Here is a 16,334-nt window from a genome sequence, read left to right as displayed (position 1 = left end):
CTTAATGAGACTGCAATTCTATTGAATATGGAGTTTTTTTCATAAGTAAATTCACATATATAGATCCATTAGATTTCAAGTTTATACATTCAATTAAATCATCAGGCAATGTTATCATTGCAATATCCATATAAAAAAAATAGTCTGGACTAAAAAAAAACACATTTCACCTGCATCACAAATTATACACTTTTTTTTATTCCATTTATTGACTTTTTATACTTACTGGCTGCTTGTATGAATTGTGAATGGAACTTGTATGTCATCAGCGGCTCTGGTAATGATCTACAAAGAGGAGATTAATCAAGGTTATTGTGGATTCATTTATTTTCGTGGGCATCAATTTCCGTGGATTGCTGAAAACGTTCATATTCCTGGATATTTGATTTCGTGGTTTGCCAATCTATGTATACAAAGCATACTGAAAATATTTTATTCGTTGAACATTTGAATTCGTTGTTCACCTGTATCCACGAAATCCAAGAAAATTGGTATCCAATGAATAATAATGAATCCACAGTATTACATTTGTTACGATGGAATACTGTGAAATCCAAACATTTTTTGATCATGTATGAACTAAATCAAAACATTTCACTCCTTTGAAGTTATACAACAAAGGGTGTTTTAAGGCAATGTCAAAATATTGCTTCAAAACTAATTGGGAACAACATTGATAATATTTCCATGCACCTTTATGAATTTATGAGTTAAATCTTCGTTTGTCATTCTATATTTTATAAATCGAAGTCATACTAATTCTTTCAATCTGTCTCTAGTTTAGAATGAGAATTACTAGTCTAAAGGGTAGAGTAGTCAAATATTTTTATACTATTTCAAGAGGAAAGAGACTTACTGTAGATTCATTTATATTCGTGGGTACCATTTTCTTTGTTTTAGGAAAACTTGCATATTCCTGGATATTTAGTTTTGTGATTTTTGCAAAGTCTACATACATTTCTTTAAGATATTTGCAATTCTTTGAAAATTTAAATTCGTGGTTCTCTTGTACCCATGAAATCCACGAAAATTGGTATCCAACGAATATTTATGAATCCGCAGTATAATGTGTGTACTCAAAGAAACTCTGAATCCCATCTTTGATTGATAGTTTGGAAAGAGGTTCTGAGAAACTATTGAAAGACCAAGTAATATTAAGTTGTTTGTAAAGACACTTGTTAATAATGTTATCCAGTACAGTTATGGCAAATCTAGTTCTTTATCTAGAGTTGAAATTCCAAAGGAACATAAAACATGTCTATACATGTTCTTGATTTCTTCTTGATAATTGTTGTGTGAGTAAAAAATTACTTTCCAATTTAATTTTCAACAACTAATTCCTTTATCAAGCAGTTTATGAAATGTGATTTATCGACAATAATGATGTTGTTTGCAGTGGTGGATCCAGAAATTTTCATAAGTAAGGACCCACTGACTGCCTAAGAGGGGGCCTGCTACGGTCATGCTTCAGTGATTCCCTATATAAGCAACCAAGTTTTTCCCAGAAAGGGGGGGGGGGGGCTGAATCCGCCTCTGGTTTGGGGCTTTATCTGTTTTATAAGTCATACCTTAAGTAATTCTTAATAGCACTTGTGATTGTTTTAATTTCAAACTGGGTATTATCATCTAAATTCATCTTTTCACGTTTCTTGGCATCTATAAAAAATATAAAAGTGAAATTATATATCATTTTTAAGATGTGTATATTTCAAAATTTGTAAATTCAATTACTATGGTTAAAATGCAAATCAATTATAAAACATTAAAATTGTAATATGGAATTATTGTTATCATATAATAATAAAGGGTTCTTCATGAGTATTGGTAAATAGATTTTATATTGCAAAAACTTGTGAGTGGAAAATGTATATTACAATTGATAATATTCACCAATATTCATGTAATAAACCTTTCATGTATAGAAAGCTGGAAAAATTGTTAAAACATATTTTGTCGCTGATAATATCTCTTGTTGAAGCCTTATTTGAACAAATGCAAAATGATTTTTGATTGTAAAGCTAAATGTTGTTTACTTTCTGTATTGAAAATGTTGTTGCTATACAACAATAAAAGATATTTACCAAAACAAAGTAAAACATTCTAAATAAAAAAAAGCATTTTTGAAAATTAAAGTAGATCATTTCTCCACCATCCCTGTTTCAATTGACGATTTGCTATTTGACTGCTAAAAACAATAACTATAAAAAAAAAAAATCTATTGATCTATCTAGAATGCACATTTATTCCAGAAAAAATAGAGTTTTCATAACCTAATTGATTGTAAGTAATTAATATAAATATACCAGATTACAAGAATTGTATAATTAAGGCGGAATTTTTAAAAGAAATATCACAGTTATTAAGTTTCAAACGGATATCTTACCTAGACCAATTGATATTAATTTGGTGACCTTTGAATTTACACCTACAACTCTATATAATCCATTTTCTTCTAAACCTGAAAAATAACAAAGTAATATTGTATCTTTGAGTATCTTTTATCTTAAACAGAAAAGGGTTTTATTATTTAATTTGGGATCATGTTTAATATACATCAGGCTTCTCAAATTGAGGTGAGAGGAGAGGAGCATATTATCTACAATTGTCTAGCATTAAAAATAATTCTAGTAAGAAGACAAGCATTTGATTCTGTCTATAGTTATTATATAGGTTCATTTTTGTATATACATGTACTATAATATGTCTTATGATCAGAGTTTTGTATGTATGACCAATGATATGGAAATTGAATAATAAAAGGTAAGTGTCCCTTTAGATCTTTTAATGTTTAAATTCAAGAAATGATAATTAATTTTGCTATCTGATCTGCATGATGTTACAAAAGTTAACCAAAAGTTAACCAACTTTACTTGTACAATGTACTTTCAAAATCCAAAGAAAAACCATCAGCAAAGCACAAAGCATTCTACACGGCAAATGTGAATACCACAGCTTTTGTGTCCAAATAAAGTACACATCAAAGGAACACCAATCCAATAATATAAGTTAAAACAAAAATCCACCTCTCTAAAACCATTTAAATAAATAGGTGTTGATGGGATATTTGGTAGATGTACATGAATCATGTGTTCTGTCCTATAAATTATAAATTAACCCCCCTTTTTTCTTGTAAATATGTTGCATGTTTCCTACATCATATATATTACAAACTAACCTCTATCTTCTATTGTCTTGATACATTTATTTACAAACTGGAATCCTATATCATCTAATGAAGCTAAAATTAGAAGATCAATAAGTAAAATTAACCCATCAGAACAATAATCAAAATAATGAAAAACATAAATCAAATCTAAGTTATTACTTTACTTTTAAAAAAGATCATGACTCTCAAAGAAGAAAATTAATAAAAAAAAAAAAAAAAAAAAAATATAAAAAGGATTCTATCCTGATAAAATTGAGAAAGGAAATGGGGAATGTGTCAAAGCGACAACAACCCGACCATAGAGCAGTTTGTTTGTTTTTTCACACACAAAATCTGGTGTCTAAAATTGTTTGTTCAACACATAAATATTTTTTTTACATTTTTAATATTTTTTGTGAAATTGGTCTCATGCAGTGTTTGGTTTTTTTGTGGTCAATTATTCAATTATAATAATTTTAATGTTTATAATCCCACAGAATATAGATATTTGAATATAAGTGTTATTATAGAAAAACTCAATCAGGGTCCACTATCTTTCTCCTATATGCTGTACTTCACTTCATGCAAAATGTACTCAAATTTGGTAGATTTCTTTAGAATATAAGAACAAATTATCAACAGTTTACAAATTTCATTTAGGTCTGAATACAGATTTTGTCAAACAATAAATCCAAGTTGATAACACACACCCCCTTGTTACCCCATCATATAAATTTAATGAAAGAGGCACTTACAGTCATCTGTAGTAGTCTTTGGTTTTATGTAAACCTGGAGGAAAACAAACAAATTTATTTATATACTAACATTATAATGTACTATATATATATTCTTTGTAAAAGTATCTTGGATCAAAAATATCATAAATAACAACATATGGGGAGTAATCAGTCAATCATGAAACTGGATAGCCAATAAATAAAGAGACTAGTATTTGGTAATATTTAGAAGTATCAACGAACAACATTTTAATTTACTGTGAAGTTACAGTATAAATTCAAATATGTCTATTTTGTTTATGTGCCCATTCCCAAATTTAACCACAAGTTTTCACAACATTTTTTTCTAACTTGTTAAAAAAATGTTGCTGGTGTAATAATTTTGCTCAGATTTGTTGAATTCACATAACTTAACTGATTTTGTGTTGATCTCAATAAATTACTGGAGCATTCCTTAAAGTGTTGTTGTTACCTGACCTTCTACATTTTATGTTTTTATTGTAACTACCCTGCATACCCAAGGTATACACTTTATGGAGTCTACTGTCAGAAGATTTACCAGGCCTTAGTTCACTTGTGTTGAACAACTTAACTAAAATCATGATATTATCAGCATTATCTGTTCATATTGTGTTGCCATTGAATGAAAACTATAATGACAGGTCAAAAGCAACAGTTATTTTGATTGCATCTGATCAAATATTAACAAATAATGTATCTACTCCTATAAAATAAAAAAATGTAAAAGTGTTTTTTTAAAGCCACTTTTTGAAGTTTAAATATTTAAAAGAAGACTGAATGGAAACAAAAAGAATTTCCATTTTAAGCAATATATATTTTTGATAGTGGATGCCTTTTCCCCTTAGCTTCAGCATGTACAGATAAAAGCAGAAAAATTGTGACTAAATGATATTTTATTTTGTTTCATTGAAGATTTGCTTTGAAAGTATTTTACATGCAAAAAAAACCTTCTTTTTCTTGCAGTTTTTGTTATGTTGTAAAAGCACATGCTTTAAATAGTCTTTGCTATACCACATCTTCTTTTTTATATATTCGCTATAACCAGACAACCAAGGTTTCTGGTAATTTGTATAGGTAACTTAGTTATATTTTATGAGATTCTGTGCTTTTTTTTTCAAACCGCACTTTAAAAGTAATTGCTTAACTGTGGTAAAAGCATTAAATTTCTGAAAAGTATTAGCATAATTCAGAAACAAAGGAAAAATCCAACAAGAGCAGACTTCTAAAAATGTTATAAACTAAACTAGGCATATGTATATCATTATTTTCACACACAAAACTGAAATATAAACAGATTTTAGTAAGAACGGTCTTGGGAAATTAAATCAGTGTTAGTTAACAATTTTTTTTAAATCTTCAACTGATAAAATAACCATGCTATAAGGTACCAAACAAAATGGACAAGTTTTGTATTATCTGTAGTTCTAATGATTAGACAGAGTGACTAGAAGTTGAAGGATTGTGTATATTTTATAGAAGTTTACCTGATGAATTATCTGTAATAGTGAGTGCAGCAAATTCAGTATAGTTTGCTTGTGTAAATCATAATTATTTTATAAGATTTCAAATTCATTTCAATACAAAAGGGATTACATGAAGAAATCAATGTTAAATCAGATCAATAATCTTCACCTTAAAAATTAAAATTAGAAAGTATGAGCCATCTAGAAAAAAACATGATGGACTGATGGCTGTTTACCTCACATGAAAAAATTAAATGCATGTTCAGGATGAGAAGATCATTATGTGATATGAATATACACATTGCTTTGTTATAAAGGACAAGTTGAGCTGGACTTTTAATGAGCTAGATCACAACGTCAAAATCCAAAGCACATATCACCCTAACTGGACACATGATTGTGACTCGAAGCTGACCAGTTGTTGCTCTGACCACTAAATGCTGAGCTTAGCGAAGAAGCAGCAAATATTAATATTTTAACTCTTTGGATTGGCCCAGCAAGAGTTTGAACCTATGACCTCATGCATTAGTAGCAAGCACACTACCACAAGGCCATCATCATTTCATATTCTGTAATTCCATCCAGTTATTCCATTCTAATTAAGTGATAGTGACCATGAAATCTATCCTGCGATTGAGTTTATATTAAAACAAGAGGCCATAAGGAATATGTATCTTTCACTTTGCTTTTGTGTAACCCTTGATAAACATTTGTATTTTTTTTTTTAAACGCAACGACAGATCTCTTTACTTTGCTTCCATTCAAAGAAGAAGGTAAGACTTTAGATTAAATTGGTCAAATAATGAATTTTCTCAAATTACCAAAAATAAATGTTAAATTTATGTATTTCTATAATAAAAATTTGTAAGGGTTCCGCGGAACCCAGTGTCTCGCCTACTTTTGCTGTAACTCCCAGGCTCAACAAAAATGAGGAAAACAATCAATAAAAATATTCCTACTGATACTATCATTTGATTGTAAGATGCTTCTGTCCAAGTTTGTATACAGTGTACATTTCAGGATAGTTTATGAATCGAATAAATGTTTTAAAAACTTAAAGTGCAGACTGTATTTTATGTTAACTGGATTTATTTTTTACAAAATTTACTTCTGGATACTATCTTATGATCATAAACAAGCTTCTGTCCAAGTTTGGTACAAACCCATGATAGTTATTAAAATTTTAAAAACTTTAACCACAGAGTGAATGTAATGTTTCCCTGCAGAAAAAACTAAGTCCATTTATAAGCAAAAAATAGAAAAAAAGGAATTTTATTTTTGCAAACTTTACTTCTGGATACTATCTTATGATCATAAACAAGCTTCTGTCAAAGTTTGGTAGAAATCCAGTATAGTTTAAGAAAGATATTCAAATTTTAAAAACTTTAACCACAGAGTGAATGTAATGTTTCCCCGCAGAAAAACTAAGTCGACTTATAAGTAAAAAACAGAAAAAATGGAATTTTATTTTTGAAAAATTTACTTCTGGATACTATCTTATGATCATAAACAGGCTTCTGTCCAAGTTTGGTAGAAATCCAGCATAGTTTAAGAAAGTTATTAAATTTTCAAAAACTTTAACCACAGAGTGAATATTTGTGGACGCCGCCGACGCCGACGCCGACGCCGACGGAATGTAGGATCGCTTAGTCTCGCTTTTTCGACTAAAGTCGAAGGCTCGACAAAAACTGTTTAAGTTTAAATACTTCATTGTTAATACAGCTGTGAAATAAAGTAAATTCAATAACATTTTGAATTTGTCAGAATTGTTCTTCTCTGACTCACATATCAAGAAACAAAACTTTCTCAAATGAAGATATTCACTCAGAAAATGTGTTTTGTATTATTCACTTGCTGTGTATGTCTGAACGCAGTTTATGCAATCCACTTGTTTTGGTAAGAGTCTCGATAACTTTGAAGATGGTTTTGGTTGAGGCAAAGTAAAGTTAGAGAACAGTAAATGATTGAAATACAGACTGACAGAGGGACCACTTGGGGCATAAGATTCTGCTTGCATTTAAATTGGGAGCTTTCTAGTTGGACATTTAAGATATTTCCTTCATAATTCATTCAGATCACAATTATATCCCATAATTTAAGCAGCATGTTACCAATTCTATGCGTGTACTTACTGGTTCCCTGCCATCCATTGCATCCATCCATAACCTCCTGTCTGACTCTGACATAGCTTGAAATGTTAATGTATCAGGTCTGTAAACATATAAAGATATAATGTAGAGTTTATATCACTAGTTCTCTATATAGATTTGTAACTGAACTTTAACTGTTACAATAAAGCCAACTACTTGCTTATTCTGTACCATATTGTTTACTTATATGACAGGGTATGAGTGGAAAAGTAAGCTTATTGTCCCCAAGGTGCAACTGTTATTCTGAGGCATTGTGGAGGGCAATAGTTATATCCTAGGGGATAATAAATTAACTATTCCACGTATATCCAGACAGTCAGGGTTTTATTATATCGAAAAAGACCACAGACAATAAATGGCGGTGATAAATCAATTATTGTAATATAAAAAGCAGAAACCCAACCATAACATATACTTCATAAATATTCTGAAGTGCTAAGGCTACTTCTTGCTCTGACGTCAACCCTACTAGATCCAATAGGTAAAACATGACATTGTTACTCCCGCTGTATTTTTAAAATCCTCCAATCCCATAGTCGCATTAGATTTTCCTCGAAATATAATGATGCTTGCGTTCAAATGGTTTCATCAAGGTCCAATACTGGGAAACTATTGACTGGTCCAATAGTTCAACGCTTGCAATTTAAAAAAAATACTCAAAATATTGTGTACTTATTTTGTAATGTATAGAAAATGAAAACTGAGGTATAATAATTGAATCTGTGGACTTCAGAAAGTTCTCTCATCTTGTTTTTGACATTTTTTTAGAATTTCTTAATTCTATGGTTTTAATCCATGTAGTACCATTAAAAATCATGCCAGTTAATAACCTGACATTTCTTTTCATAATTTATCCTATTAGTGCTTATTATTCTTTATGCAAACTATTAAATTAAGGACTAATCAAAGGTCAACCAGCGGATTCCTGCATAAATGAGGAACATATTTCATCCTAGTGAGGAAAGTAGCCATTATCATATTTCTGAATATGACAGTTGTAATCCATTCATTTGATGTATTTTAGCTTTTGATTATGCCATTTGTTCAGAGACTTTCTATTTACAATTTTCTTCGGAGTTCAGTATTTTTGTTATTTAACTTATTTCTAAGATCAATATCTAAACTTACCTGTCAGACACATGGACATCAAAACAGAATCTCTTATCTATGGTCTGTGATGCTCTCCGAACACAAGATGTCATTGTTAACTTTTCTGTTGTTGACTGGCTCTGTCATAAATAAAAATTACTATTATAAAAACACTGAGAATATTCATTCTTTATCACATTTGACACAAAAACTTTCTTTAAAAACAAATTATCATAAAAATAATGTTATCCAATTACAAATTTTGTTATAACATATAGTTTTTGAATTATTTGCATTTTTTAAAAGCAAGTATTGGCTAGAACTATTCACTAGAACCATGCAGTTATTTTCTGACACTTAGGTTAATCATGTCATGTTTTGGAATTTTGGACAGATTTTCGGAATCATCTGGTTTTATTCATTTGAATGCCATAACAATTTGTGCCAGGTGACCACCATTTTTTTTTATAAAATAGTTTTTGACAACTTAAACTTGTCAATAATAAAGCTATGAAAATTCAAGAGAGAACATTTTCCTGCCAAAATATCAATGGCTCGTATATCGAAAAAAGAGCCATCGACCTATTTTTTTTTTTTGTTCTTTTGATTCCTTCATTAATCCCCTATCAAAATATGCTAGTGTTTTGAAAAGTTCATTATTTTGAAGGATGTAATTGCCATATTTGTTGTTAATAAAGATGAAGAGATTTTTCTAATTTCATGCAATTTTTTATTCTATGAATGGGCGATGTAAATTTAACTCTACACAGCTACAGAAAGAAATATTGCATCAAACTTAATGCAGGGATAGATTTTCTTTTATGCATTCATTAAATTGACAGTCACACAAATCTGTCATATGCGGATCCAGGGGGCGCCCTGCCCCCCCCCCCTCCTTTCGTGGGGAAAATTTGGTTGATTATATAGGGAATCACTGAAGCATGAGTGGAGAGGGCCCCCCTTAGGTAAGTCAGTGGGCCCTCCTTAGGAAAAGTTCTGGATCTGCCGCTGTCTGTTTTAAAGGCTCTCCTGAGGTTAAAAAAAAATGTAACGTACATATGTGATTGTCAAGTCCAAAATGACATTAACAACTCTAAATAAACCAAAACAGTTGTTTTATTACTTTTAAAAATGTAAAATATTAAGAGACATACCAGTTTTCCTGTGACTTGGTTATATGGAAGTATGTGTAATTCTTTATTCTCTTTTTTGTACCAGCAGTAATGTTTAATCCATGTTGTTCCTAGGGCTTCTTCAAATAGAAATCATCAAATACCATTTTTAATATGAATAACAAAAAAAGCTCCCAGGACTTATGTATTTTATTCCTTTTCACTCCATTTCTATAGATGTTGACAAAAGTATGTGACCATGGTCTATTACAAGTTCCATTTTGTAAATAAGTAGTTTCATCATTTGTTAATTTTAAATTTTCCAAAATAACATACCTTTGAGGTAAAGATTTAAAAAAATTCAAAATATATCTAAATTGGCTCCGGCAGCTGGAATTTCTCGCTGCATTGAAGACCTGTTGGTGACCTTCTGCTGTTGTCTATCTATGGTCGGGTTGTTGTCTCTTTGACACATTCCTCATTTCCATTCTCAATTTTGAAATCATCAAAGACAAATTGGTTAAGTTAGCTTAAGTTATATGGCTAAAAGTTACGCCTTATTTCTCATTCTAAGATAACAAATATAACTTATCTATAAACACAGCACAAAATAATGAAAATGACAACGCTCTCCATAATATTTTCATCTGATGGTTGTTGAATTCAAATATCAGGTTTAATCAACAGTCATAAATAAAATTTCGACAAAAATAAATGAATCTGATAAAGTTGAATGTATTTAGGAATACTATGTTTAAAGGCAAGAGCTTCTTATAGAGAACTTCTTTGCCATTAAAATTTAAAGTAACATTGTCATATTAACATATTTTACCAATTTTAACTAAGAAGCATTATATTGTTTTAAAACTTTCAAGCTTTTTTTGCCCAACAATTAGTACATATTACATGAATTAGTTTGTTTGTTTTATGAACAGAGTTTTGTAACAAGTACATGTATTTTCAAAAGATGATTTTTTTTTTTCAATTTAAAAAGATCAACAGAAAATCAAACAGGTGCCTGTAGCATGCTTGTCAAAGAAGGAGCTTTATTATTCTGAAAACAAGTTGACATGCAAAAATTGTCAAAAAAGAAATTTGGCTTAATAAGCTGGTTACCTTTTAATTGATGTAAACTGTTTCTTAACATTATTATGAGTTGAAAACTTATTCTTCAACAGAAAATTATGTGCATAAAACACAACATATCAAAAATAAGAATGAATAAATCATGCTTTTCCAAGTTTTTTGGAAGAGACATTCCAAACTTCTCTAGATTTTACTTTGAACTGTTAGTCAGTAGATGAAGCAGAAGTTGTCATACCTCGAACAGTAGGAATTAACCAAGTATAAAATGGGTCTAATGAAAAATTAAAACATAATCTCATTCAACTTAACAAATAACAATGATGAAGTTAATAATGCATTAAATGTAATATCATATAAGCAGTGTCATTGTTTTTTTTTTACCCCATTTCTTCAAATACTTTGGTGCATTCTAAATGAATCCTATGTGTTTATGTGTGTATGTGCTTTGTGATTGTCTTAGTACTCTGTTCTGTCATATATAATCTGTTTTTGTTTTTTTATGTGTTAATCCTGCTATTGGAAATTAATGTAAGTTTTAAAAGTCATTTTTATTAGTTGAAATTTGAACTTTGAACTTGCTTTCAGTGACCTCAAGTACTTTGAGATTTGTAATTTTATTAGTTGATTTTGTGATACAAGCAGATTGTGAACCTCAACCGTTTTTTTTTTATTTATTGTGTACAGTTTATTCTAATGTACTGCTTCACTGTTGTCTCAGGTCATGAGTAATACTACCAAATTCTTTATACATGTTATATGCTTGACCCAAACAAGGAGCATGATGACCAGCTTTACCTGCATCTGCCATTATTTTTTCTTTTAATTTCAAGTTCTCAGGCTGCTAGTTTTCCATTTTGAATTGTTTTACATATCTGCTTGGCTTTTCATCGTATATTTTAGAGTTGAGACTGGTAATTTGGTTTAAACCGCAAATTCATGCATCAAATGGAATGGACTTAAAGAATTAATGGAGTGTATTACAGGCCAGCATTTTATTGCATGGGTTTGTTCAGTAATGAATACTTTCATTGATCTGAAGGTGAGCTATAATTGTTTCGATGGAAATTTTACACCACCCCTTTACTCTTATTATCACAAAGTCTACATTGAAATTTCAATATGAGCAATATCTACTGATCCCAAAAAGTTACTATCAACATATTTTTGATTGAAAATGTCTTTGTTCAGAGCTAATGTGGCCCTGAAAATTCATTGATGAAAAAACACATTATACAATTGTTGATATTCTAAAAGTTTAAATACAGGCTTCACAAAATACAAATAAACATGTCTAAGCTCTGGCATATCTATCATCTCACTTATTTTTCACCTGCACCATGATTCTGCGTTGATTAATTTTATCAAGGGCTAGTTTTGTAAACTTCAGGCAATAAAACAGTTAAATGAATTAACAGGGAAAGTTTTCAATGAATGATATATTTTCTGTAGATTATATGGTATGGATTTGTAAAAATCGTGCTTAGAGGACTTAGTAAATATACATTTACATGCATAGGTTCAATAAATTCCTTAATAATTATAATTTCCTGAAACCTGTTTCATTTAACTTTAAATGACTGCTATCTTCTTTGTATAAAAGATTTGTATTGTTGATTTGGGGAATTTATATATATATAAATTGAATAATACATCACATTGGCAAGATTATTATAATGGTAAAAGCATACAATGACTACATGTATTTCTTATACATCATGACTATTGAACTTCACAGCAGTTGTATGTGTATGTTTTTCTGTATGTTGTGAATGACCATCTTTTGATATATGCTCAATACAATATTACATTTAATGCATGAAGATTTTATTCTGGTCAAACATGATGAGGCCAATGTTAGTGCCTTTGAAAACTAGAGGGTGGTAAAAGTGCTATAATTTTTCATTCTAATTTTAAACAACAGCTATGATACAAACAGGAAAAAAACATTCCTTTTTTTCTATAATCTCTTTCAGATTTAGTCCTTAAAACATAAATTTTGTTTTATATGCCTGGAAATTGCATTTTAAGATTCTTTTTTTAATTTAACTTAAAAATTTAGTTTCAAAAGAAAAAAGTTAGTCAGCTTCCAAATTTGCCTTAAATTCCATTAAAATGAACACATTTGTGTAGTACTGACTTTATATCTTATAAAGAGACTAGTACTTGAATATTTTTTCCTGTTGTGTTATCATAGTACTTTCACACACAAAATATATTTTTTCATATTTATTCTGCCTGGTTGTTTCTGATAAGATTTTTTTTTTTATTAAAGAAAAAGTGTTGAATTGTAAGCCAGCCCAAAAGTTGCCTTTTCCATGTCAGACAAAGATGCTTTTGCAATGTTCAGTGCAACAGCGACAGACTAAATATGAAGTGACAACATATAACACTAAGACCACCCTCTACTTTCTATACCTGTCAAATCTTTGGCCTGTTTAGGCATCCATTTTGATGCTCTGTAATTCTCTATACAAATAACATAACTTTCAAATGAAATAATATTCTCAAAAAACCTCACCATCCGTAGCGTAAAATGTGATGCCTTGGAAAATTTTGTTGTTCTTCTAATTTGTTATTTTTCATATTGTTTTTTATTTGTTATGTTATTTCATACATTATCTCAAATTTTTCTTCTACCTTTCTGTTTGGGCTATTCCATTTTAACATACATGGTACCCAGGGAAGATACTTTAATCAAAACAACCCCCTATCAAGGCCCATTAAAATTTCTCTTACATTTCCATTGTACTTGACATCTACCTATAGTGGAGATTTTAAAGTGCTTTGTTGGTGAATGCATAGAACAGTAGGTTTTGTTCTATTATCAATATGTATAAACATTGATACAAATGGACCAGGACTAGAATAGTTTTGTACTTAGCAGTATGTGGTTTTCTTTCTTTATGAAACCTTTGTTTCTGAAACTTTATGAATCAATTACAAAATGTAATACAAGGCCATTCATAATTAATGTTAAATCCTTCAAAAATTTGTATCCGTGGGGATGATACCCAAGAATTTTTCTATACTGTTGAGAACTTATCTTTTTAAATGCATGTATTTAAAATATTCGAGTCTACATTTAAAATAATATTTTTGATGTTTCATAAAATTCTAGCATTTAAAACAGAGACAAAATTATAGAGAGTCACCTTACTAAAAATGAGCTCAGGCCTATGAAACCCTTTTTCTGTCAAAATTTAATAGCCATGTCTTTTTTAATGGGTAATTCTCTGTAGTAGTTATCTTCTTGTTTGTTTTTGTACAGATAAAAGTTTTATTCTGAGTAAGTAAAATTTCTTACTTTTTTCCATGAGGTATAGATAGCCTTCTCTGGTACATCCTCCTTTAGCTTGAGTGATAGGTTTCTACAATAGATAATAAAACTGTTAGGAATAACTCTCAGTCATCTACAACCAACCATTAAAAAGATGAAAAAAATATATATGTATTAGGTAACAATATCTATGAAAATCCTTCTTCAGAAGTATTTTCACGGAAATAATACTTGATGTATGTTTTCACTGTTGAAAAAAAGTTCTGGGCAGCATTTTTTGTTGTTGCACAAACACAACTTTAAATGAAATTTATCCTATTTGATTTAGCTTTATTAAACCGTAAAAGAAAATAACTTAAGTCTTCTCAATGTGAAAAATTGGTGCAGTGCTTTGTTACCTATCTTTTGTGACATTACAAGGAGTTATTGTTCTATATATTAATATAACCTTTTCAAATAATTTGTGTGTGATTTGTTTGGACTGATAAGTTGATAACTATTATTTTATTTCAATTTTGAACATGTATGTGCTGTGTGTCGTGCACTTCTGTGAGAATGTATTCTTCCTCAATTTAAGGAATTAATCAGAGCATGCATTTTTCGGCATATAAACTTGATGGATATTAAAGAAAGAAAAAAGTGAACTGCGGATCATGCAAATTTCAGTCACCAATATTTGCCCAATTTGCCACTATCTACGAACACCCTCCCCAAGAAATTAACAAGTGTAAAAGCATAGCAAACAAAGTCCAAAACTATCAATAACTAAAACATGAACTTTTACTTTTTTTCATTGTAGCCTCTACGTGAGTTTGAAACCTAGCAGAACTAATATTTGCTGTACTGCCTTTACAATCCGTATCACCAGAATTGTAATTATTGAACAAAATATATTACAAAAAAAATCAAACCATTTCTACTTTTGTTGCAGATAACAAACCAGATTTTAAAACTTTAAATTACATTTAAATGTGTAAAAGATAGGTACAATTCATAGAATAAAAATATGATCTAGTTAAAGAAAATTACAACCCTTAACTTCATAAGAATAAAAAAAAATAACTTTAAAGATTATCACAATAAAATCATGCACCAAAAGCTCAGATTGGAGGTCAAGTTGTACTGCTGTAAAAAAAATCAATGACCAGATACAAGTTTCATAAGAAAACGTTTTTTTACTAGGAACAAAACTATTTTTGACATGAAAAGAACACTGATTTAGAAATGTAAGCATTAGTATAACAAACAATGAAACTTTACTTAAACAAGATTTTGATTTATTTGAACAAACCTGCAAAATCTTTTTCAACCTCTAAAGAGAATTTAAACATGAAACCTGAATTTCAATGTTTGATAATTTCTATACCCTTTCTCCTGATTTTGATTTATAGTAAACATTTTCAATATTGTTAGAACATGGGATAATGGGTAGTTATTTTTCTTTTAAATGATGATTCAACTTGAACTGTCAAAAGGCTTTCTGAAGAGCATATGTTTTTTTTTTTAATAAGGTTATGAAGGTCAACATTAAACACACTGTAATTGATAGGAATAAGACATATTGATATGATATAGAATTATTTGCCAGAAAAGTGAACTTGAAATAAACATGCTTTAGATTATTGTAATTGGTGACATACAAAAACATTTTCTAAAACTGTAATCTTACTGAAATATGAAAATGACTGAAAACTAACTCTTAAAATGCTATACCTTTACATGAACTTACAGCTGATTTCAATGAGTATATAGCTAAAGGTAATATCTTCGGTTAGCTTGCTTACTAGCTGAACCCTGAAGTCATTGTTAGGTAAGGTACACTACCCCCCTTTCGAAGTAGCCTAGACCTACAGACAGATAGATGGGTTATCTGTCGGACTAGTCTAATCTTAAAGGAGGGTAGTTTACCGAACCTAAAAATGACTTCAAGGTTCAGCTAGCAATCAAGCTAACCAAACATATTACCTATAGCCCAATACTCATTGAAATCAGCTGTAAGTATTACATAAATATCTGATGTTCTGCATGAGTAAAAAAACAAGTATCCAATATTCACCAAATGATAATAACTTTAAAACCAGAAGCTTCAAAGAGCATGTATTGCTCACCTGGCATAATGTTGACTATGAAGCCATAATGTAATTTGGTAAAATGTTGGTTAACTAGAACATTGAAAACCATATATGATTTGAAAGTGTTCATTAAGACATTTATGAACCAAATATTGCCTTTTTATATATGATGAACGACATGA

General features: G+C 29.8%; 2 protein-coding genes across 6 annotated transcripts in view; one reads left to right on the top strand and one right to left on the bottom strand.

The window, feature by feature from the left end:
- LOC134696162 (zinc finger protein 330 homolog) overlaps positions 1-16,334 on the top strand; it is a 310,551-nt gene that overhangs the window by 263,912 nt on the left and 30,305 nt on the right. The gene's annotated exons all lie outside the window — the stretch shown is intronic.
- The window catches only part of LOC134696846 (rho GTPase-activating protein 26-like), a 51,720-nt gene that overhangs the window by 16,191 nt on the left and 19,195 nt on the right, over positions 1-16,334 (bottom strand). For 3 of the 5 annotated variants that reach the window (XM_063558797.1, XM_063558799.1, XM_063558798.1), the window contains 10 exons: positions 14,108-14,171; positions 13,219-13,269; positions 9,760-9,857; positions 8,645-8,745; positions 7,499-7,577; positions 3,901-3,934; positions 3,176-3,238; positions 2,384-2,458; positions 1,569-1,656; positions 227-285 (listed from right to left, as the gene is read on the bottom strand). In XM_063558797.1, the coding sequence (XP_063414867.1) occupies positions 227-285; positions 1,569-1,656; positions 2,384-2,458; positions 3,176-3,238; positions 3,901-3,934; positions 7,499-7,577; positions 8,645-8,745; positions 9,760-9,857; positions 13,219-13,269; positions 14,108-14,171 (712 nt within the window). The remainder of the gene's footprint in view (positions 1-226; positions 286-1,568; positions 1,657-2,383; positions 2,459-3,175; positions 3,239-3,900; positions 3,935-7,498; positions 7,578-8,644; positions 8,746-9,759; positions 9,858-13,218; positions 13,270-14,107; positions 14,172-16,334) is intronic. The other 2 variants (XM_063558800.1, XM_063558801.1) reach the window with 1 other exon arrangement.

This window comes from Mytilus trossulus, chromosome 14, assembly GCF_036588685.1.
Source record: "Mytilus trossulus isolate FHL-02 chromosome 14, PNRI_Mtr1.1.1.hap1, whole genome shotgun sequence".
NCBI classification, from domain to species: domain Eukaryota; kingdom Metazoa; phylum Mollusca; class Bivalvia; order Mytilida; family Mytilidae; genus Mytilus; species Mytilus trossulus.
This window is presented reverse-complemented; position numbering and strand designations above follow the sequence as displayed.